The 25194-nt window shown below is 42.5% G+C and overlaps 3 protein-coding genes across 40 annotated transcripts in view; 2 read left to right on the forward strand and 1 right to left on the reverse strand.

The window, feature by feature from the left end:
* Positions 1 to 25194, forward strand: part of DLGAP1 (DLG associated protein 1) — a 1399633-nt gene that overhangs the window by 1260292 nt on the left and 114147 nt on the right. The gene's annotated exons all lie outside the window — the stretch shown is intronic.
* Positions 1 to 25194, reverse strand: part of LOC146402737 (uncharacterized) — a 409060-nt gene that overhangs the window by 335673 nt on the left and 48193 nt on the right. The window lies entirely within an intron of this gene.
* LOC146402739 (uncharacterized) lies at positions 6108 to 12846 on the forward strand. Its single transcript, XM_084964288.1, has 3 exons — positions 6108 to 6212; positions 6931 to 7492; positions 8621 to 12846. The coding sequence occupies exon 3, from the start codon at positions 10653 to 10655 to the stop codon at positions 11043 to 11045; it is 393 nt and encodes a 130-aa protein (XP_084820414.1). The 5' UTR covers positions 6108 to 6212; positions 6931 to 7492; positions 8621 to 10652; the 3' UTR covers positions 11046 to 12846.

A 25194-nucleotide genomic window follows, 5' to 3' on the forward strand; every position in this document is an offset into this window, starting at 1 on the left:
CTTTCATCACAGAATCTTTTTTCCCCCTCAAACATATTTTGATATCTCTCAGAACTGGCTTCAATTTGGGAGATGTTTGAACAACAGCTCTGCCACGTTGACCTGCATGTGTCTGTGTGGGTCCAAACCTAGACACGGAGAAATGTACCTTCACATCCATCACTCGGATTTTGGTTTGCTGAGGTGGGTAGCAAGGCTCCACGTGTATCAGCTTCCTCTAGAAATGGTTGGTTACCTTCTCTTTTTAATGATAGCATTTAGAGGAGGAAAATGATAGGGCCACTAAAAAGGATACATGATACATATTGTCTGAGCTATACAAGGACTGAGATGATTTTTCAGAAGTCCAGGTTGAGGGCAACCTGACCCTGGCTGATGAGAAATCTAAAAGTACATTTCTGAAATCCATGAAAGGTCAAATGGAGATGAGAGCTACTTTGGCAGCTAGGTTTCCAACTTTGTTGATCTATCTGATGAAAGGCTCTGTTGTTTGGGGAGATCAATTCTAGTCTGAGGTTTGGGAGCCATGTGGAGCATTTAACCTGAGCAGGGGAAATAAATGAACTTAAATTCTGCCAGAAACTACTGATCCTACTTTGCAGATATTAAAACAATGGGGTGATAATACAAAGGCTCTGCTTCAAAGATTCTTTGTTAGTTTAGTAGACACTGGTTCAGTGCTGTAGTCTGCAAAAACACGGCACTAAGAGGAGAGCGAATCCAGGAGGAAGACTTTAAAATCTTTCTAGAAAGACAGGTATATGCACGTAGATAGCAGAGGAACGCATGAAACTGGGGGCCAAGGAGGGGTTGCTAAAGCTGTGCTGCATATGAATGAGCTCAACCCAGGGCTTTAAATTGAAGCATTTCTGTTTCTCATAAATACTTGCCGGCAGTGGAGTCAATAGCGAAGAGCCTTGGAGGATCTGGAGACCAGAAAGGAGGCTGGATGAAAAGAGGCCACAGGCTCACAGATCAATGAAATTCATGCAAACAAGTGAAGAATCCATGGGTGCGGGGGGGGGGGGGGGGGGGCAGACATGCCAGATGTTTCTGAACCATCCCAGTCTACCCCTTAACCTGTTCCTTACTTAGGTTGTTAGTTATCATTAACTAAAACACATTTTCCTTTCTTATTTTTGTTTTGACTTTCTCATTTTTTTAACATACCTAGAATAAAATGCCTTGAACTCATGGGAGAAACACAAAGATTACCAACAGCAACAGTCTAAAGCCTGTTCTAAGACATTGTAAGTGGCCTTCTAGGAACAGGGTTTTTGTTTTGTTTTGTTTATGGCTTTTCAGAATTGCATTTATCTTATCTGATGTCCCAAAGGTTTGCCTGTATTCCATTCCTGAGGAAGGTAAACTCTCTCTGCTTCCCTTCCCAGGGTTGCATTTCTACTTTGCATCCCATGCCCTCTGTCTTACTTTAGGTCACACAGATTCTTTCCTATGAATCAAGTAGTTTAGGAGTTCCCGTTGTGGCGCAGCAGAAATGAATCCGACTAGGAACCATGAGGTTTCAGGTTCCATCCCTGGTCTCACTCAGTGGGTTAAGGACCTGGTGTTGCCGTGAGCTGTGGTGTGGGTCACAGACATGGCCTGGATCCCGCGTTTCTGTGGCTCTGGCATAGGCTGGCGGCTACAGCTCTGATTAGACACTAGCCTGGGAACCTCCATATGCCGCGGGAGCAGCCCAAGAAATGGCAAAAAAAAAAAAAAGTCTTACTCCATCACATAGTTTATATAGTGTATCTTAATGAGTTATCACCACTCTTGGAGAATATCTTTCATGTCAGTGATAGCATACAGTCATTTGACCAGCTGGATCAAACCTCGCCTTGCTTCCTTTCTTGAATAATAATAGGCACCAATGCTTGACTCCTTTCATGTTTCAGAAACACCCCAATGTGCTCTACACATATGTGTGATCTTATTTCATTACTTTGTCACTCCAGTGGCAGTGATGGAGATAATGCTTCCTCCACTACAGAGAGGAAAAAGTAAGGAATGTTGGAGAATAAACAATTTCCTTTTTTTTAACGATTTTTATTTTTTCCACTATAGCTGTTTTTCAGTGTTCTGTCAATTTTCTACTGTACAGCAAAGAGACCCAATCACACATACATATATACATTCTTTTTCTCACATTATCATGCTCCATCATAAGTGACTAGATATAGTTCCCAGTGCTATACAGCAGGATCTCATTGCTTCTCCATTCCAAAGTCAATAGTTTGCATCTATTAACCCCAGATTCCCAGTCCATCCCACTCCCTCCCCCTCCCCCTTGGCATCACAGACACCTAGTAAGAGACCACGTGCATTCCCTCCCAAATACTAATTTTGTTTCATTCACTTCCTCTTACCATTATTTCTCAACAATACAGCCAACAATGTGTTCTTTTTATAGCCTTGCGCATTCGCCCAGATGATTTAATACTCCTTAATTATTTGCTTAATGCCTCCTTTCCTCTCTGTGATGATAATCCCTTGTCTGATGCTCATTATTACTGTACACCCCTCATGGGGGGAAGCTGCAGCTATGTTTATTTCTAGCCACTTAATCACTTACTATTTCATCTTTGGTTTTAGTTGGGCCTCGAGAACCAAAATGCAACATTGATCATCCCAAATAGAGATGAAAACAAAAATGCTTCTTTCTTCACAGATTTGGAGGCTTTCTAGTCTCATTGTCTCTCCATAAAATCTTAGGCTAAGTTTCAATAAATTCTATAATTCAACAAATAAGTTTCTATTTTTTTATGGAGTTTTAACAAAACGGTTCTTGCTTATTTACTGATGATAAATTGGGTTGTTTATTATGAAGAGAAACTAAATTGATCTCTTGGTCTTTTCTACATAGTTGGCCTTTTCTCAGCCTGATTTCAGCTAACATAAGCGCCTCCTCCATATTTTATCAGTCGGATCACTCAAGAAGAAATAGACACTCGATCTTTTGGGTTTTTTTTTTTTTTTTTTCAGTTTTTTCATTCAGTTGATTTACAATGTGATCATTTCTGCTGTACAACAAAGTGATTCAGTTATACATATTCAATGTATGTTTTATCAATGCTTTGGACACAAGTCTTCAATCAAATACTACCCATAAATAATGGAGAATGCACCTAGGAGTTCCATGTTTTGAGGGCTTTTCTTAGAACCTGGTAAGATGGCCTATGTTTAAACATCACACCTGTCCACCAAGAGTCACCAAATTCTGCAGCAGAAAGGGATGCTGAGTTCATGTAGAGTAGTTGCCTCCTTACAGGTTAGGCAACAGAGATCAACTCACTTAAGAGTAGACACCTTCTTACAGAAGAGTCAAGATTCAAACCTAGGCCTTATGAGTCATACCTTATTCCTCACATTTTTAGAAAAAAATGGAAACCCAGAGAGGATCAGGTCTAACTTCTTCTCCTGTTTCTCTTTTACTACATCTCTCAAAACTGGTCATCTGGTCTTGGACTTCAAACCTAGAGAATTTTCCAAAGGATCATGGTCTCCTGATAATGACACGGCTTTTCGAGGAGGAAAGGAAATAATAGGAACCCAAGCAGAAGGAATCTGCAATTTAGCCAACAGTATCAATTTGTGTAAAGACTTGATATGCTGTTCTTGAAGGAGACAAATAAGCATTTCATTTAGTCATTATCATCTGTCACACAAGGCAACTAGCAATCAGAGTTCTTTGAAGAAAGTGATTATAAAGCATACGGTTGAGTTTTTACAATGCCTCACATTTTTATTAGCATCTCTCGGTGAATACATGTCTGTCTGCAGAACTGGAAGAATAGTTTTCTCCCTGAGGATCCTGGCAAGAGAAATTCTTTTCTATAGGTAGTCCTCCTCACAAATCAATGTGAGAGATGCCCTTGAATTAATCCCTCCAAGACATCATCTCTAACCTGAAGAAATCACTGAAAATAATGAGAGGATAGTGTTGTTTTCAAGTCCATTTAAACCTCCTGAAATTTCCCTAGGATAATAGCAATGCCTAGCCCCTTCCTGGTGCCCAGAAACAGTGGTTGAGTTGAATCCTGATAAGTCTCCGTTTTATGTGGAAGAGGTTTGTGCCAGTAAATTGAGTTGAAATCATCCTCCCTTCTTTCCCCAAGGCAGCTAATCCCACACTTTTTCAGGTCTCACCAAATCAACTGTGATTCCAGACTTGGTCTCGTTATTTCTTACTTTGTCTTGCTCATCTTCCTGTAGGATTGGAGAAACCAGAACTGGCAGCATAGGTTCAACAGAGACCTTATTCTTCCTAAACTTGAGTGTGAATGATTGTGTGTGTGTGTGTAATACTACCGTGAGTAAAAAATATGTCTTTCCCTATATTTTCAGTGACTAAGCTTTGATAGTAAAAGAACAGAACACATCTGACAATGGAATAGAATATTTAAAATTTTTTTGGCCTCACCCATGACATGTGGAGGTTCCTGGGCCAGGGTTTAAACATATATCACAGCAGGCAATGCAGCCGCTATGGTGACAACACCAGATCCTTAACCCACTGTATGTGGGAGAACTTCCTAGAATATTTAAAATCAAGATTTTCTCAGAAAATTTAGGCTCTGTGACCACTGCACCAACCTGTGCCTCTTTTTTCTGCCCTCAGGCCTATAGACATCACTGCCACCCTTTTTAGAGCCTAGACAGACCCTAATCCTTTTCTGGTCTTCTTCACTTAACCCTTTGTCACCTGGAGTAATATTTTGGTTTGGTTTTTGCTCCTGTTCTGCTGTCACAATTGCAAAGAAATAAGAGCTGGGAGTCTCCAGCCAGTCTTTCTTCCCATGCTGCTGGCCTACTGCTACCTGAAAACTTAAGTACTTCACCATCAGCTAGAACTAGGAAAGCCACAAAGTTTCTAAAACCTCAACCAAGAAGTCTTGTGAAGACCTGCTGTGCTCTTGGAACAGCTGCAGAACCCAGTCAAAGTCAAAAAACCCTAATGGTACCTCACATCCCTAAGATGACCTTCTTAAAGAACCAAAGCAGCACCAAGCTCATATCTGGTGCCCCATGTCATATATAACACCTCCAGCACTTGAGTCACATGGAGTGTGATCAACAAGGCGCTGAGCATAGGAGTGACTGAAGTGGAGAATGATTAAAAAAAAAAAAATGTGGATGGTCATAACATGCTTTTTTGGGTGGTTCGTCCTTAGTCATTCTTAACGGGACCCCATACGCCCAGTGCCTCAATCCAGAGCTGTATTTTTCTGGAAGTAAAAGTTGCTATTAACTCTTACAACACAAAGGATGATAATGTTGTCACACAAGCATTTTTATGATTACAGAGACCTCGTTTTTGTTTTTGTTTTTGTTTTTTTTTTATGTTGGGAAGGCCAACTAGTATAGAATTAAAGGGTAGGAGAATGGAGGTCAACAAGAGCTTCTCTGAAACGGTAAAAATCTGGAGTTCCTGCTGTGGTGCCATGGGTTAAGAATTTGACTACAGCAGCTTGGGTCACTGCAGAGCCACAGGTTCACTTCCCAGCCTGGAGCAGTGGGTTAAAGGATGTGGCATTGCTGCAGCTATGGCATAGGTCACAGTTGTGGCTCAGATTTGATTCCTGGCCTGGGAACTTCCATATGCCAAGGGCTAGGCCAAAAAAGAAAAAAAAAATGTTTTTAAAAAGGTGAAAATCCATTGGTGGGGTGAGGGCAGGGATGGGAAAATGACATTTGTTACAAAGACATGGGGGCTTTATTGATCAAGAACACAATAGTCACAAGGTAAGCTGGACCCCCTGCAATGGTTGCAGCTGTTCTTATTCATTGACCATCTTCTGTGAGCTGGGGATTGCCCCCAACATACAGAAATGCAGGACACACCCCACACATGCATTTACATGCGGATATTCCACCCATTGTGATGTGTGGCAGAAATAAGTCCCGGCACTTTCCTTTGTAGGAGATATGTTCTATATTTAGGGAGAAAAGGGTACTTTCTAAGCCAATTGGAGGAGGAGAAAATCCTATTCTAAGTTTTCTATAAAATTTGAGATCGCAGTAGGATGATACAGTAACCTATTGGAACAATGTCCTATTGATTCTGCCCTGTTTTGATTTCAGACCCCTGCTAATTCTTATAAGGAAAAAAATGTAAATGCATCCTATGCAAATTTATAAAGCAATTATATAATGTTGCAGGGAATACAAGAATAAATAAAAGAGCCCTCAAGAAGTTCAGTCTAGGAGTTCCCATCATGGCTCAGCGGAAATGAATTCAACTAGTACCCATGAGGATGCAGGTTCAATCCCTGGCCTCACTCAGTGGGTTAAGGATCCAGCATTGCTGTGAGCTGTGGTATAGTTTGCAGACGTGGCTTGGATCCGGCGTTGCTGTGGCTGTCATGTAGGCCAGCATCTACAGCTCCAATTCAACCCCTAGCCTGGGAGCCTCCATATGCCATGCATGTGGCCCTTACAAAGACAAAAAAAAAAAAAAAAAAGTTCAGTCTATCAGGAAGAGAAGACACAAAAATATTATTATGTTAAACACAGAGTGTCTTGTCTTATAGAAGATGTCAGTTCACACATGGACTATGAGAATTTGCAGGAGTGATGGGGAAAATGAAGGAAGGCTTGGCAAAGGAGGTGTCCTATATGCTGGACTCTAAAGAATCTATGGGACTTTAGCAGGCAGAGATATGGAAATAAATCCAAAAGCAAGTTAAGCAGAAGGAAGAATCAAATAAATCGTCTGAAGGTGGGAAAGCCCAGGGCATGTTCAAACAAGAGTAAGTGAGTTTGGCCGACACCTTGCGTCCATGAAGTAGGTGGCTCCAGACACACAGGAAACATGATCCTCCTCAGATCATGCAAGGCACTTGCTGCTTAGCTGAGGATTTTTTTTTTTTTTTTTTTTTTTTTTTTTTTTTGCCATGTCTTGGGCTGCTCCTGCGGCACATGGAGGTTCCCAGGCTAGGGGTCCAATCGGAGCTGTAGCCGCTGACCTACACCAGAGCCACAGCAACGCGGGATCCGAGCCACATCTGCAACCTACACCACAGCTTACGGCAACACCAGATCCCTAACCCACTAAGCAAGGCCAGGGATCGAACCTGCAACTTCATAGTTCCTAGTCGGATTCGTTAACCACTGAGCCACGACGGGAACTCCAAGCCGAGAATTCTTGATTGAAACCCTGGGAAGCCACTGAAGCTTTTTCAGCACAGAAATGCCATCATCATTGCCCCAGGAATATAGAGATAATGAGTAATATTGGAATAGATGTAAGCAGTGGAGTGGGAGGTGTCAAGAGGACAGAGAATTTTCTTGCCAGATTAGGGTCCAGGCCTAGAAGGCAACACTAAAACCAGTAGAGTGCTGATTCGTGGGGCAACATGGAGAAGGACCAAGGGTCTCAAATGGCCCTCGGGCAGATTCAGTTGTATGGAAGAGGTAACTCAAGTATAAGATAGAGGGATCATAATCAAAGGAATAATTTTACCGGAGTTGATCTCATGCCTCAGCAGTTAACGAACCTGACTAGCATCCATGAGAAAACAGGTTCGATCCCTGGCCTCGCTCAGAGGGTTAAGGATCCAGTGTGAGCTGTGCTGTAGGTCACAGATGTAGCTCAGATCCTGCGTTGCTGTGGCTGTGGTGTAGGCCAGTGGCTGCAGCTCTGATTGGACCCCTAGCCTGGGAACATCCACGTGCCATGAGTATGGCCCTAAAAAGACCAAAAAAAAAAAAAAAAAGTATAATTTTACTATAAGTATTTAGAGGTGAAGTTGTTTTGAGCAAGGCCAATGTCCCAGGTATGACTGGGCTCGTGGTTGAGAACTGGAGTAAAGATTGCTCACATTAGGAAAATTGTGTGAGGCCCTAAACCTGAATGTTGAAATGTCAGAAAATGGGATGGAAAATTTAATGAAACATGGGCTAACGTCACTACAGAAGAAGAGGTATATCCCAGTCATTAGAGACAGAGAAAAATCCTTAAAGTTAATTTAGCCTTAAAACAAGAGAGTCTAGGAGTTCCCATTGTGGCTCAGTGGTTAATGAATCCGACTAGGAACCATGAGGTTGCGGGTTCAATTCCCGGCCTTGCTCAGTGGGTTAAGGATCCAGTGTTGCCGTGAGCTGTGTTGTAGACGCAGCTCAGATCCCGCGTTGCTGTGCTGTGGTGTAGGCCAGTGGCTACAGCTCCAATTGGACCCCTAGCCTGGGGAGCTCCATATGCCGTGGGAGTGGCCCAAGAAATGGCAAAAAGACGAAAAAAACAAGAGAGTCTAGGTGGTGGTGGCAATAGAATAACGAGTGGCAGAGGGAAAAAGTATGCCGGTAACACATGAAAACTGGGAAGCATGATTATATTCACAGACAAATCTATTGATTGAGAATACTGCTAGGAAAAAGACGTTTTTTTTTTTGTCTTTTTTTTTTTTTTTTTTGTCTTTTTAGGGCCACACTGGCAGTATATGTAGGTTCCCAGGCTAGGGGTCAAATCGGAGCTTTAGCTGCCAGCCTATGCCACAGGCACAGCAACACAGGATCCAAGCCATGTCTAGAACCTACACCACAGCTCATGGCAGTGCCAGATCCTTAGCCCACTGAGCAAGGCCAGGGATGGAACCTGCATCCTCATGGATGCTAGTCAGATTTATTTATGCTAAGCCACAGGAACTCCAGGAAAGAAACTTTTTACAAGCTACCCTGCCGAATTTTGGTTTTTAATCCATGAAGATGCAGCACCTTTTCTAATTAATTCATTAGTGTATTTTTCTTTGTATGTCAACCTTACTGGCTCTTCTCATGAAAGGGTGAGAAGTGCCCTCAAGTTGGCAAGGGCTTGAGGGCAATGGGATTATCCAGGAAAAATCTTTTCCCTTAAGGCAGAGCTGTAGGAAGAGGGATTTACTCACAATAGAAAGAGATTCCACAGATTCTAAGGTGCCCTGAAGCCAGTTCATCCTGGCTCCTGAGAAATGATTGTGAAATTTTCAAAAATGTTTCTGGCTGGTGGACTGTCAGGTTGGTAACTTCCAACAGCCCTATGGCAGAATTGACACAAGGGAAATCAGCAAACATCTCAATTCAGAAATCCCCCCTCCCTTCCATCCAAGAACCTATTGTTAAACTTTACCAGCACACCCCCACCTAGGCATCATGGGAAAAACTGGCTGATAGTCTACGAGTGAGTGGGTCCAAGGAGAATGGGATGCACAGCCTGGATGAGACAGCTGGAGGGGATGGAGATCAGAGATAAGACAGAAACAGCGGTATCTTAGTAGTAGTAACAAGGAAGAGCTGATTTTTTTGCCTGAGTTTCCATCCACATGCTAGTACTCTGACCAAGCCTCTACAAATCTGCCTTCCTAATGCGAAATTGTTTCTGTCCCCTGCCTGCAGCTTGGAAAGTCCAGTAAAGACAGGTGATTGAATCATTCTTTGCAACAGATTTTCTCATTAGAGTTCTAAGTGCAAACAAAAGCATGTACAGCTCCTTTTGCATGAATTTGTACAATTTCCTGGGCATTGGGTGACATACAAGACTCATTATTTTCCCTTCGACTCCTTCCTCACTTTTGATCTTTCCCTTCTGGTCTTCTTTCCTAATCACATTCTTAGAGCTAGATTTCTTCAGTAAAAATTGAGATGACCCTTTCCCTTGCCTTGCAATTTTGAAACAAAAATAAAATGTCTTGGATTTAAAATGAGGAGCAAACTTGATTAAAAGCCAGATTATTGTTTTTGAAATGGAAACTTGAAGAGGAATCGCCAAGCCAGTTATTCATGGTATGACATACCTTTTCAATTAAAATACAAGCACACTGGGTAAGCAAGTTGGGATGAGTCAGACTACTAACTTTTGCCTCCAGTATTGAATTTCAACATTTATTGTATTCTCATCACGTAAAAAGCACTGACAGGAGAGCTGCAAAGGAAGTAAAAGGCGGTTGCCTCTGTCCTCAAGGAATTTGGAGTATAGAGTGGAGATGAAGAATTCCAACTCTGGAGTCAAAGTTCCCAAATTTAGAATCCAAATTCTTGCACCTGGAGCTATGTAATCATGGGATTTTACTTACTCTCTCTGAGCTTCAGTTTTCTCATTGCCTTAGTCCTTTCAGGCTGCTTTAACAAAATATCATAGACTGAGCAGCCTATGAACAACAGAAGTTTATTTCTTACAGTTCTAGAGGCTGGACATCTGAGATCAGAGTGCCCACATGATCAGGTTCTGTGTCTGGGGAGGTTTCTGCTTCCTGGTTCATAAATGGCCTCACTTGTAACCTCACATGGAGGAAGGAGCAAGGGAGATATCTTTAACATCTTTTATAAGGGCACTTACCCTACTCATGAGGGTTCCACTCTCATAAACTAAATACCCCCTAAATGCCCCACCTCCTAAAAGTATCACATTGAATTTTAGGGGGACACATTCAGACCATAGCATTCATCTTTATTCAGATTGTGGAGATGAAATGAGATGATGCATATGAAGGGTAAGCCAGTGCCTGGTCTTGGCAGTGATAAATACTAATAAATGAGGATGATGATGATGGTGGTGGACTTTGTGGAAATGATAAAAGTGATGAAAGTAATAGAGGTGGGAGAGATGGAAATGATGATGGTGGGAGTAGTAGACGTAGTGGAGATGGGAGTATAGAAGTGGGGTGGAGACAGTGATGGCAGAGGTGATGATGGTGGAGGTGGCGATGGTGAAAGTGATGATGGAGGAGATAGTGATAGTAGAGATGGTGATAGTGATGATGGAAAAAGTGATAATGGTAGAGAGGGTGATTGTGGAGGAGGTGGTGATGGTGAAGATGGTGATGGTGGAGGTGGTGATGGAGGAGGTGAAGGTGGAAGTGGTGATGGTAGAGGTGGTGATTGCAGAAGTAATGATAGTGAATGTGATGATGGTGAAAGTAATGATGGTGGACGTGGTAATGGTGGAGGAGGTGGTAATAGTGAAGGTGATGATGGTGGACGTGGTAATTGTGGAAATGGTGATGACAGAGGTGGTGATGGAGGAGATAATGGTAGTGAAAGAGATGATGGTGAAAGTGATATGGTAGAGGTGATGATGATGAAGGAGGTGATGGTGTTGAAGGTGGTGGTGGCATCAATTTTATTTGTAATAATCATCTTCCTCTTCATCATAATAGCAAGTTGTGTACTAACAATTGTTATTATCATAGTCTATTTACTAGAATTGCTTTTCATTTATATGTACCCCATCAACAGGGATTTTCTTTCAGTTAACTGTTTCCTCTAAAGAGCAAGAGTCTAAGAGAACCAGTGAACACAACACTCTAGTGGAATGACAGGTCACTAAGGGCAACAGAAATATAAGTAATGATAATGTTGTATACTCAGGGCCATAACAAAAGTGATAAAAGATTGCAATAGAGGATAGATTTGTGCCTAAAAGGGATTCTGAAGGCTTCACTGAAAAAGGCAATGAACTGAGCCTAGAAAGCAAAAAGAAATTGTTCACGTGGCAAATTGGGAGAGAGTTGCCTATACAGTAGCACGTGCAGAGGAAGAGAGACAGAGAAGTGCAAGGAGTATGAAGGAAAGAGTGGAGCCATGGAATAGGGTATACGCAGGAAGCGATGGAAGAAGGGGTCACATTGACCTGAACTTTATCCCCTGGGCAGTAGAGAGCTAGTACCTGTTTTTTAGATAAGCAAATCACTCTTATGGAGAATGAATTAAAAAGCAAAAAGGCTAAGGCAGAAAGACCAGTTGGAAGGTAGCTGAAGGGTCCAGACGAGAGGACAGTGTGTTGGCCCTGGCAAGGCACTGGGGACTGAGAGTAGAGCACAGGTCTGAGAGCTCACCCTGAGACAGAGAGGAAAATAACCAGGTTTGGAGTAAATTCTCCCCAGCTTCCCTGCATTTAAGCTGCGATGATGCAGTTGCCATTGTAATGATAACATCTGAAATTTAGCCAAGAATGAGGAAGAACTTAGTGACATACAAACAAATACAGACTAAGAACCAGTGCTTTAGTAGTGAATGGCCTAACTAAAAGCCCATGAAAACACTCCCCTAAATTATCATTAAATATATTTTTTTAGGGCTGCACCTGTGGCATATGGAAGTTCCCAGGATAGGGGTTGCATTGGAGATGCAGCTGCTGGCCTACACCACAGCCACAGCAACACCAAATCTGAGCCGTGCCTGCAACCTACACCATAGCTCATGACTACGCCGGATCTTTTAACCCACTGAGTGAGGCCAGAGGTTGAACCCGTGTCCTCATGAATACTAGTTGGGTTCATTACTACTGAGCCACCAGGGAAACTCCCCTGACCCACATTTTTAAGACTTTTCTACAACGAGTATTTTATTGGTGATTATGTGCATGATATTTTCATATTACTAAGTGAGATAATTCCTACAACTCTGTGAAGTGGGCATTATCTTACAGATTAGGGCACTGAAGACAGAGGGTTAAGGGACACATTGATTTTATACAACTATGACAGCAAGAGTTACCATCACGTGCTTGCAGCAATGCCAGATCCTTAACCACAGAGTGAGGCCAGGGGTTGAACCTGCATCCTCATGGATACTAGTTGGGTTCTTAACCTACTGAGCTACAATGGGGACTCCCTCATTAAACTTTTAGAAAGAGAAATGTAGACATCAAATTCTGTCTAGGGTGTGTGTCTCTCTAATCAGCAGTGAGCGACTAAGAATAATGATAATGTTTCCCCATTTAAAAAAAAAAAAAAAAAAAAAAAACCTTCTGGAGAAATCTGGAATTTTCCTAACTGATTTTTAACAGAAAATATTAACTTTCCAAAACTCCTTTCTGAATGTCATTGTTCTTTTTTTAATAAAGCTTTTCTTCTTCCTGAACAAAAATTATGTCTCTTTGTAGCAAATTCTGAAGAAATTGACATGAAATTCACAAATAACATGAATTATGCAGGATATTGTTGTCAATTGGATGGATTCGGCTTCTACTCAAAGTGAAATAGGAGCCATTTCAGAGCTTTTAGCAAATGGGTTACATGATCTTGGTTTTTAAAGAATTATTCTTGTTGCTCTGCTGGGAATAGACTGTATGGGGACAGGGTAAAACATTTATGATTATTTCTTCAAAATACATTCTAAAAAATGGAAAATGGAATTATTTCATCAGGCCTGTATTTGAATAGGTTCTCTTTCAGATTACACTCCCATCAGTGGTACAAGAGCATGTGTGAGAGAAAACATTTGTTGTTAGCTCCTGGGGAGTTCAAGTTCAAAATCTGTTTTCTACCTTTAGGAAAATAACTGACTTCTTCTCAGAATTAAGTAGTCAATTTCCATGACACAGTTATCATTTCTGCTCAAGTAAAGCCACAAGCAAGAAAGCATGAATTCCCAATTTAAGAGTAGGGAGGGGGAGTTCCCATCGTGGTGCAGTGGTTAATGAATTGACTAGGAACCATGAGGTTGCGGGTTCGATCCCTGCCCTTTGCTCAGTGTGTTAAGGATCCGGCATTGCCGTGAGCTGTGGTGTGGGTCGCAGACGTGGCTCAGATCCCGAGTTGCTGTGGCTCTGGCGTAGGCCGGTGGCTACAGCTCCAAATGGACCCCTATGCCGCGGGAGCGGCCCAAGAAATGGCAAAAAGACAAAAAAAAAAAAAAAGAGTAGGGAGGGAGTTCCTTTGTGGCTCAGCAAAGGATCCAGGGTTGTTACTGCAGTAGCTAGGATTTCTACTGTAGTGCAGGTTCAATCCCCGGCCTGGGTACTTCCACAGTGCTGCAAGCGTGGCCAAGAAAATTTTAAAATAAGTTTTAAAAAAAATAAGAGTAGGGAGGATAAAGAATTCCCTTTTGAATACATCAAGCATTTATTGAGTATCTACTGTATGCAAGCACTGAGCTGCTCTGAGGACACTGCAGTACAACACCCCAAGCTCTGCCCTGACCTCAAGGAGCAGATAATCTGAGATTTGGGGGAGTTTTGTAATGCTTATGCATAATATTGTTAACAGGGTTACAAGGTGCTATAGAAAGAAATAAAGATCCTAGGAAAGTGTGTGGTCAGAAAAAATCCATTGCCCCTTCCTCAAGGAAGTCTTCCTTGAATTCTAAGTGAGGGGACAGCAAAGGGCAAAGACCAGGAATGAGGAGAAACAGTTAACTAATTGAAAGAATCCAGGGTAGCTGGAATACAGAGATTAGCAATGGAGAAAGAGAAGAGGAGGATGTGATCTAAGATAAAACTAGTAATGAGGGCCTAGATAACCCGGAATGTTGTAAACCATCTAAAGGATTTTCAAAGTTTTGTAATGAGAGTCTATCAACCAAGGCAGTCCAACCTTTTCAGATATGGGGGGGGGGGGCTTATTTATTTATTTATTTACTTTAGGGCTGCACCTGTGGCATATGGAAGTTCACAGGCTAGGGGTCAAATCCAAGGGGCATCTGTGACCTACACGACAGCTCTCGGCAACACCGGATCCTTAACCCACTAAGCAAAGCCAGGGGTCAAACTCGTATCCTCATGGATAGTAGTCTGGTTTGTAACCTGCTGAACCACAACGGGAACTCCCCAGATGTTTTTTGTTTTTGAGATATAATTGACACTGTATTAGTGTAATGCATATGTTTGAATTATGACATTACATTAGTTTTAGGTGTATAATGTAACAATTCAACATATGTATATATTGCAGAATGACCACAGTAAGTCTAGCTAACAGCCATCACCATACACAAGTATTCTTAATAAAGAAACCTAAATTAAAATTGACTGACAGGAGTTCCCGTCGTGGCTCAGTGGTTAACGAATCCAACTAGCAACCGTGAGGTTGCAGGTTCAATCCCTGGCCTTGTTCAGTGGGTTAAGGATCCGGCGTTGCCATGAGCTGTGGTGTAGGTTGCAGACACAGCTCGGATCCAGCATTGCTGTGGCTCTGGCATAGGTCAGCAGCTATGGCTCCGATTTGACCCCTAGCCTGGGAACCTCCATATGCTGCAGGAGTGGCCCAAGAAATGGCAAAAAGACAAAAAAAAAAAAAAAAATTGACAGACAGACCATGATCTCAATGCGCTTAGTTATGGAAAAGTTAAAGTTAGATGATTTAAAGACCAAATAAGGACCATTTTCCTTACCTGATGGTCATCATTTGTGATTTCGGGATAGGCTTAATATAACCAGAATTATGATATACATTCGGAGATGTTGAAATAGAAATTACTTAGAAATTTCTCATAAACATAACACAAAGTTCTGCCCTTGTAGAAACTGTATCCTTGCATTTTTGCTGTAGGTTTAGAAAATGACAATCAAAAGTGTTGCACACCCTTGGCAAAATGAAAAGAAAAACCTCTAAAATGAATTTGTTTCAGCAAGGTGGCTATTGGACTCGCAGAGAGCTTCGCTGACAGCTAACTAAAAAGAATTTGGGGAATAAATGGAAGAAACAGCTGTCCAGGAAACCGTCAGTTGCCAGGTTTGCTTGGAATGCACTAAAATTCCCAGGAAGCGAAGTCTGCTCTGCCAGCCCCACTTAGCTCACTGAGGATTTTATGCCTTTAGAAACCACATTAGAGGCTCAATTCGCTAAGTCTCAGCTCCTCTTGAAAAAGAATATACATTTCCAGGCTCCCACAGGATGCATAATTTTACACCATTGTTAGTGGTTATTACCACCATTTATCTCCCCTGGCATCCACCTGGCCTGAATATGCCTTGCGCATGTTTAAAAATGACATTCTCAGTTACACTTCAAAAGGCAGACGTTAGTTAAAATGATCTCACTTTGATTATCTAACTCCAACAATTAAAAGGTTTAGCTTTCTTAACAGTATTCCCTTTTTATATCATCATATGTACAAGATTATAAAGGTACAGTACAAAATAAGAAAAACATCTAGGGAGTTCCCATTGTGGCACAGTGGAAATGAATCCGACTAGGAACCATGAGGTTGTGGGTTCGATCCCTGGCCTTGCTCAGTGGATTAAGGTTCAGCCCTATAAAAAAAAGACAAAAAGACAAAAAAAAAAAAAAAAAAAAAAAAAAAAAAAGAAGAAAGAAAGAGAAGAAAAAGATCTAGAAGGCTTAGAACCCGAGAACTCATCTGCATACTTTTGTCTTAAAGATCAGAATGAAGGAGTTCCCGTCGTGGCGCAGTGGTTAACGAATCCGACTGGGAACCATGAGGTTGCGGGTTCGGTCCCTGCCCTTATTCAGTGGGTTAAGGATCCGGCGTTGCCATGAGCTGTGGTGTAGGTTGCAGACGCGGCTCGGATCCCGCGTTGCTGTGGCTCTGGCGTAGGCCGATGGCTACAGCTCCAATTCGACCCCTAGCCTGGGAACCTCCATATGCCGCGGGAGCGGCCCAAGAAATAGCAACAACAACAAAAAAAAGACAAAAAAAAAAAAGGATCAGAATGAACAATATAGTGACTATTTATTCTTACTTAACAAACGCTTATCTAGCACTTGCATTTGTCAGCCATTGTTCAAAGATGCTCTACAAATATTAACACATTAAATATTACATGGGGCCTTCTAATTCTCATTTATGATGGACTTAATTTTGCCACAGCTCCTTAAACTGAGGATCTTTTGCAAGGTGCCAAGCTAGTTCTGAGGGCCTGAATAGAGATTTAGCATAGCAGGGTCCAATATTTGGCCAAAGCCACATAGGAATGTGTTGGAGAGAAAATATTTTTCCTCTATCCTCTTATGTTTCTTCCTTGGGGGCCTATGAATTAAACTGACAAAGGACAGATTAGCATAAGAAAAAAAGATTTTAATTAAGGTATGCATAGAAATTCACAGAAAAATATGACTCAAGGAGGTAGTTAGAATTTGAGGCTTATATACATTTTTAACAGGGGAAAGGGAAGAAAAATCACTTAACAGATGACTCAGAAAAGATAATGGGCCCTTGGAAGGATAGATGAGAGATATGAGAGTTTTGTGACAATTTCTGTTTAATTGTGGTGATATTTCTCCTCTTTGGTGATGAGTCAATGTTACCTGGTTGCAGAAATTCCTGGGGAATGAATTTATGGTAACTGACTTCTTTAGAGAGGCTCTGCTTTTAGGCAGATAAGAGAGTTTAGAAAAACAAAGCCCATTCTCAAACGCTGCCAGCTCAAAATAATTTTATGTCACAGTGGCATATTCTGGGCACCTTCACAAGGCGCCAGGGCCAAAGACAACTGCCCTTGGCGCCCACTGCTAGCAGATTTGGGCTCTAGCATAGCCCTGAGGGCAGAGCTCTGTACTGATACAAGACAAGAATGGAACATCGCAAGCCCCAACATTCTCAAGAAGTCCAGTCACGTCAGTCTGGAAGTGTCAGGGATGTGCTTAAGTCCAGGTTGGCACTGAGGCCATCCTCAGACACAAGACCAGCACTGGAGAAGCCCCACTGCCAGAACATGCCTTTGTATTGGGGGGATTTTCATGGAGTCTCATAGAATGGACTTGGCCAACTGACTTTCAACAGTGCAGAATTTTTTTATCTCCCCTAGTTTATCATAGTGGGAAACACACATGGTCCTCCTCATCCACAAATACTTGCCGAGCATTTATTCGCACCAGACCATATATTCTACTGGTGGCATCCTCATTTTGACCATTGAGGAAACTGAGACACAGAGAAGTTTAGGGACTTTTCCAAGGTCAAAGAGCTGGTCAGTGAGCCATCAATACCTATTCAGTTTGACGCTAAAATTCAAGCTCTTAACAACCATGACCTGTGCTTCTAATGTGAGGCCCTTCTATCTTGAATTTTTTTTAGTAAATAAAAGCATAATAAATGGTTTCAAGGAGCTTTTATGGATTGTATTGATGTACTATATTATAACCTAAAAAGCAATCTTGGAGTTCCCGTTGTGGCTCAGCAGATTAAGAACCCAACATAGTGTCCATGAGGATGTGGGTTCGATCCCTGTGAGGGTTAAGGATCCATTGTTGCCGTGAGCTGTGGTGTAGGTCACAGATGTGGCTTGGATCCCACGTTGCTGTGGCTGACCCCTACCCTGGGAGCTTCCATATGCCGCAGCTATGGCCTTAAAAAAAAATAAAAAATTTAAAAAAAAAACAAAAAGCACTTCTGCTAATAGCATCACTCTCCCAACCCATCCTACCATCGTAATATAACAGATCCCTCAGATCTGCTCATTTCTTCTACCCTAAGACAATATCTAACGCAGAATAACTAATATCATACACATCATACATGGGTGGGTCTGACCCTTGATTCACAGTTTCAATTCCTTTGTAAGCTGCCCATCAATACTCATAACCTATCCTAGACCACAATGTTTCATGATTCTCGTCTGTCACTCAGTGATGATGGCCTCAGCCAACGTGCCACAGTATCTTCAATAACACCATTTAGAAGCTTTGCACTTGCTCTTAGAAACGTCTGCCCCAAAGACATTTGTGATTGAATCAGTGATAATGAACTTAATTCATGATCTTTCTAGAGTAGAGGTTCATTTGGGGAAGAACAGCAGTTTGAATAATGTTATGTATTTCTAGATTGTTAGAGGTAGATAGATTCTAATTTTTAGTTATTCGACCATTTCCCCCACATCTGGACATCGTGCCTGCATGATTTCAGGGGGCTTACAGACCCCTGAAGTCCCATCCAAGGACCACATTCTCCTGCCTCCAATTTTGTTGCCATATTGACTTTCCGCTGCTGTTGATTAGGAAGTGCATTTGATCCCTTTGTGAACAGCATTATAATATCAATCAAACAATCAATTTTTGTTGTACATGTACCCTCTGCCAGTCATCATGCTAGTCAGAGCACATACAGTTATAAGTCAGGTATAACCCTTGCTTCCAAGTTTCCATCAGAGAGAGAAGCATGAAGGCAGAGAAAGACAGGACTGTTCAGGTGTGTACAACATGCAAAAGAAAAGCCAGGAAGTGCTGTAAAACACAGGAGATAGTTGAGTTGGTTCGAAAAAATGCCTAAGTGTGCAGAAGCCACTCACAGGACCATTTATATAGAAAAACTTGGCAGATTAGAAACGGATCGATTTCTTTTAAGAGCTACTTGAAAATCGTAGAAGATTCTGTAGAAGGGTGGAGAAGAAAAGAATCCTAATTTCGAAGTTCTATTCCACGTCTTGTCAAACCATGTCTACATTCTCCAGCTGCAGATAAAACTGGGAGCTGCATCCTCACACAGCTTGACTATAGCATTCTTTGGGCTTTCTACGTGATGGTGTAAAACAGCACGCAAACGCCAGGGGGCAATGCCGTTTCACCAAAAATCACAGGAAATGCTCCAAATGGTATTTTACAGCGTCCTGGTGCAAAGGTGAAGTCTTTAATAAAAACAGAGTTTTGCAAAGGAAAAAAAAAAAATTCATTTTAATCCTTTCTTTGAAAGCTTCCTGAATTGCCATCAAAGTTACCTCTTGGCATTTGTGCACAGCTGAACATTTTGCAATATTATTTGCAAAAGAGTTACTTGAAATTTTTTCTCAATACAGCTGCCTGATCTTTCCCATCTGCCTAAGAAATCTAACCAGCCCCCAGCCAGCCTGATTTCACAGCAGTGGGACTGTTGCATCCTCTGCCCAACATGGGCTCTGCCCCTTTGGTGGAGCTGCGGCTCCCTTAAAAGTAATTCCATTCCCGCCTGTGTTTCGTTTTGGCTCAGCGGCCGCCAGGTGTCTGCCCTCCCTGAACCCCCGAGGATGAGAGATCAAAGGTGTGTCTGCATCTGCCTTCCTGCCCAGCTCTTTAATCTGTTACAGGTTCAAAAGGGACAGGTACAGTATTGTGCATTTAGGGAGGGAGGACAAATCAGTTATGTGGAAACTGGCAACGTCCCAGAGAGTGTGAACTCGCCAAAATGATGTGGAATGTGTCTGTCTACACTGTAGTCCTGCCATTTGGGGAAAGTTTTCTTTTAAAATGAATGAGAATGTTATGCCTAAAGGGAGGTCTTTTTTTCTCTGACTGGAGCCCTACCAAACCCTCTTAAGGACACATTGTACATAGGCCTATTTGGAGACTACTGTTAAGAGAAACATAATAGCAGAGTTCCCTTGTGGCCAGCGGGTTAAGGATCTGACTGTTGTCACTGCTGCAACCTGGGTCGATGCTGTGGCACAGGTTCAACTCCCGGCCCAGGAATTTGTGCATGCTGCAAACGTGGCCAAAGAGAGAAATATAAGGAGGTACGGAAAAATCCTTTTTAAATGATGAAATGGAAAATTTAAGGATATTTAGAGGGACCTGGAATTATTTCACCTATGGCAAATATGACAGACTTAGGACTTAAAGAAAGAGAAGAAAATTTTTAAGAAAGACAATTTTCAATGCATCATCTATTTTCCACATCCACAAGACTCAATACGCAGGGAAATACTTTTTTAAAAAACATTAGACAGGAGTTCCCATCGTGGCTCAGCGGTTAACGAACCCAACTAGGATCCATGGGGATGTGGGTTCAATCTCTGGCCTTGCCCAGTGGGTTAAGGATCCGGCGTTGCCATGAGCTGTGGTGTAGGTCACAGATACAGCTCAGATCCCATGTTGCTGTGGCTGTGGTGTAGGCTGGCGGCTACAGCTCCGATTCGACCCCTAGCCTGGGAACCTCCATATGCCGTGGGAGCGGCCCTAAAAAAATAAATAAATAAGTAAACGGTAGAGAGCAAATTAGATATTAAGAAAGTAGTTTTGGAAGCACTGGTAATGGAAGGTCTGGAAACTTTACCCAGGCTTCAGCTCTCCTGCATGCGGAATTCTCTCCTACAGCAGTGCTGAATGAAAAGGAAGGGTAGACAAGGCTTACCACCCAGTAAGAAGTTATTTCTGAACTTAAACTTAGAAACCATTTGGAAAGTTGAGTACCCACAAGTTTCTTGAGAAAGTCTCAGGCAAGGTCCCTAATTTCCAGCAAAGACAGAACTGTGAGGGAACACCGATTGGTTTTTTCTCTCGTTCCCCTGTGTCCACTCGCCCAGAAGCAACGTTGAGCTTCCTCTTCTCTGCACATCGATGACCCAAAGGAATATCAGCAATGCAGCACAGTTGTGCCATGCTGCCTGTCACACTGTCTTTCTCCAGTTATGATAGCTTTGAGTCCAAATGCACACCGTATGCGAGAGAGAACAGTGGCACAGCTATTAAAAGCTATGGTGAGGACAGAGCCCTTATCAGCTGCATCAAATCTTTTTATCCACTTAAATATTTATTCAGCCCTATGTCCAGTCCCACTACTTGACTCTGGAAATCTTTGATGATCAAAGCATCGTGCTCACAATGTAGAAGCGGAGAGTGGCATTAATGAAATAATCACTGAGATAATTGTTCTGAAAGAAACACAGCTCTTGCAGGAGAATCTGCTGTAACAAAGGAACTCATTTAGAGGGTCAGAGAGAACTTCCCAGAGAAAATCCTCATAAGCTAAGAGCTGAGTGATCAGGAAGCATGAGGGTGGGCACAAGTTAATATTCAGGGAACTAGAGGGTGTTGTGACCAGAGTACAGGCTGCTAAAGGCTGAGATGCCAGGTAAGGTCAAAGTTCATGTTCAGTTATCTGTTGCTACGTATGACTTCAAGGCAGAGCGTAGGAGCTTAAAAACAGTCCCTTTATTATACCCTATGATTGTATGGGACACAAACTTAGATGGGGTTCACCTGGGTGGTTCTTCTATTTCACATTCAGCTGGAGGGTGGGCTGGGCTAGGAGGTCCGGGATGGCATCATTCACATGGTACCTTGGGTTCAGTGTCTGGAAGTGTGTGCTCAGCTGGGGCTGCTGAATGGAGCACCTGTAAGTGGTACCTCCAGCACTGCAGCTTCAAGACATCTTACATGGTAGCTCAGGTCTCCCAGAGAGGGCATCCCAGAGACAGCAAGTATTAAGGTCGGACCCAAACAGCATCATTCCCATCATATTCCATTGGTCAGAGCAGTCCTAGAGGCCACCCAGGTCAAGGGAGACAGCAGAGATGCCACTTCTCAATGAGAACAGTTTCAAATAATTTGTGGCCATCTTAGTCAGCCATGCTTCACCCTCTGGACACACACTATATTCTTCTGGAGGCAAAATATCCTCACTCCTAAAGCCCTTCAGAAATGTCGTCTCATTATGGCAGTAAGTTCAAGCTTGAGGTCTTACCATCTAAATAAGAGTCAAGGGTTGATGAGGCAACTTTGATGTAGTTCTCCAGTATATTTTCTCTCCATATGAAGACTTCTGAACTGAAATGAAAATTATCTACCCTCCCCCTGACACACACCCAGCATATTATACTGATGATACAGAGGTGAGATCAATGCAGTGAGCATTCTCATTCAAAGAGTGGAGGAACAAGAGCATCGAGCAATCACTGGCCTATGGCAATTCTGAAATCCACATGTTGCCAGTTCTTTGACGGAAGGTCCCAGTCCTGCTCCCTGGAAATGATTCTCTGAAATTCTGATCACCATCCTGAAAACTCTTGGCCACACCTTCTAAGTTATCCTATTTCCATAATGTCTTAGCCTGAGTTTCCATAACTAAATACCACAGACTGGATGGCCTAAACAACAGATTTATTTTTCACAGTTCAGAAGGCTGGAAGTCTGAGATCAGGGTACCAGCATGGTCAGGTTCTGGTGAGGACTCTCTGTCTTGCATATGGTCACTTTCTCACTGCACTCACATGGCCTTTCCTCAGTGTATACATGAAGAGAGAGAGAGCAATCTATTTCTCTTCCTCTTCATTTGAGGTTACTAATCCCATCCTGAGGGCCTCACCCTCAAGACCTTATCTAAACCCAAATACCTGATAAAGGTCCTATCCCCAAATACCATCACACTGAGGGTTAGTTAGGGTTTCAACATATGAATTTAGGGCAGTGGGGAGGAGAATACAATTTAATCCACAGCACGTAAGAAATGGCATTTGCAACTAAATAATCTTCTCAGCCTTATTTCCTGCACATAGATGTTTGGAGGTTTACGCCTCTTCCACTTTGAACTACTTCTGCCAATTTTTGTCCAAGCTGATAAAGTGTCACTAATGCACTTCTCTTGAAATCTCTGTGGGCTTCCTATGAATCTTATTAGACTTCGCTCTGTTAGACAAAGCATATACTCTCAAGTCTCCTCAAGACAGTCCCGTCTTTGTCCTGGGCTCAGAATCAGGGTGCTGTGAGAAAACACTCTTAGGATTCTTAGATTTTTGTCTCTTTCAGAAATTTATGAGGTGCTTTTGTCTCTTTCACAAACTTATGAGTTACACACTTGTCTTTCTGAAGTCATAAAAAAGTTTTAGGGCCACACCCTTGAGATGTTCTCCACCATCAATTTCTACTTTAAGAGCCTTTTGTCTTTGAAAAAACTAGGAATGAGAAACCCTTTTTTTTTTTAAACCAATAAGTACTAGCTCTATATATTTCCTCTAAATTTTGCTTGAAAACTGAACAGTTCCTTTTTTTTTTTTTTCCTATTTTTCAGGGCCGCACCCGCAGCATATGGAGGTTCCCAGGCTAGGGATCTAATCAGAGCTGTAGCCGCTGGCCTACACCACAGCCACAGCAACCTGGGATCCAAGCCACATCTGTGACCTACACCACAGCTCACAGCAACACCGGATCCTCAACCCATTGAGCAAGGCCAGGGATCAAACCTACATCCTTATGGATCCTAGTCGGGTTGGTTAACTGTTGAGCCAAGAAGGGAACTCCAACAGTTCCTTTTTTTTTTTTAACTTATCTTTATCTATCCTTCATCATATGCAACTTTTTTTTTTTTTTTTGCTTTTAGGACCACACCTGAGGCGTATGGAAGTTCCCAGGCTAGGGGTCTAATTGGAGCTACAGCTCACAGCAATGCCAGATCCTTAACCCACTGATCGAGGCCAGGGATTGAACCCACAACCTCATGGTTCCTGGTCGGATTCATTTCCACTGTGCCATGATGGGAACTCCTGCAACTTTTTTAAAAGAACCAACTAGGATTTTAAGCATTCAACCTGGAAATCTCCTTACTACAATCTATGAATTCTTTAGGTATATTTTTACTTTCCATGTTACTGCAGTTGACAATGATGCCAAGCCTTCCGTCTCTATATCAGAAGAGTTGCCTTGTCTCTGGTCTCCCAGTTGGGGTGGACAGTGACAATTTTTCCCTGTCATCCCAGCCTTCATCTGCAATCTCCTCAAAGCCTTCTAGCATCTTCCCTGAGCTGATGGTATTTGTAGGAATGTCTGCACCTGGTCTCTTCATCATAGCAGTGTTAGGTATGTCAGTATTTCTAGAGGGAGAGCTCCAGGAGGCCTAAGAAAAGAGGCTGCCTGTTTCATAAAGGCTGAGCACTGACCTTAGGAGAGAATCATCCCCGCCGTGTCAAAGCAATCTCAAAGCTTGCCCTGATTTAAGAAGAGGTGCCATTGCCCACATCTGTCTATGGGAGGTGTATGGGAGAATTTGTGACCATTTTTATTTTGCTACGGGTGACATAATGGGGGGCTTTGCAAAGAATGTGAAAGCTTCTGAATAAAGGTTTTGTTTTTTGGGGTTTTTTTTTTCCCCTTCTTAAGGCCACACCCACTGCATTTGGAAGTTCCCAGGCTAGGGGTCAAATCAGAGCTACAGCTGCCAGCCTATGCCACAGCCACAGCTACGCCAGATCCAAGCCGAGTCTGCAGCCTACACCACAGCTCACAGCAACGCCGAACCCTTAACCCGCTGAGCGATGCCAGGGATCAAACCTGCATCTTCATGGATACCAGTCCGTTTCGTTAACTGCTGAGACACAAAGGGAATTGCAATAAAGGCTTTTATCTTAAGAATAATGAAAAGCCAGGAGTTTCCATCGTGGCGCAGTTGTTGATGAATCCGACTAGGAACCATGAGGTTGCGGGTTCGATCCCTGGCCTTGCTCAGTGGGTTAAGGATCCAGTGTTGCTGTGAGCTGTGGTGTAGGTCACAGACGCGGCTCGGATCCCGAGTTGCTGTGGCTCTGGCATAGGCCAGCGGCTACAGCTCCGATTAGACTCCTAGCCTGGGAACCTCCATATGCCACGAGAGCGGCCCAAGAAATGGAAAAGAGACAAAAAAAAAAAAAGAAAAGAAAAGAAACGCAATTTACAACTTTTAAAAGGCGTAAGGGATATCACATAATTGGACTTGGCTTTTGAAAAGATCACTCCAGCTGCCATGTAAGAATGTACTAGAAGGGGGAAAGAAAAAGCCGAATGGCTCTTTCGTAGTTCACTTTCTCTATCCATATCT

The sequence above is a fragment of the Sus scrofa genome, chromosome 6 (assembly GCF_054392235.1).
Source record: "Sus scrofa isolate SSC_HxYL_T2T_F1_AM1 chromosome 6, Sscrofa_HxYL_maternal_Yorkshire_Landrace_v2.0, whole genome shotgun sequence".
Taxonomy (NCBI): domain Eukaryota; kingdom Metazoa; phylum Chordata; class Mammalia; order Artiodactyla; family Suidae; genus Sus; species Sus scrofa.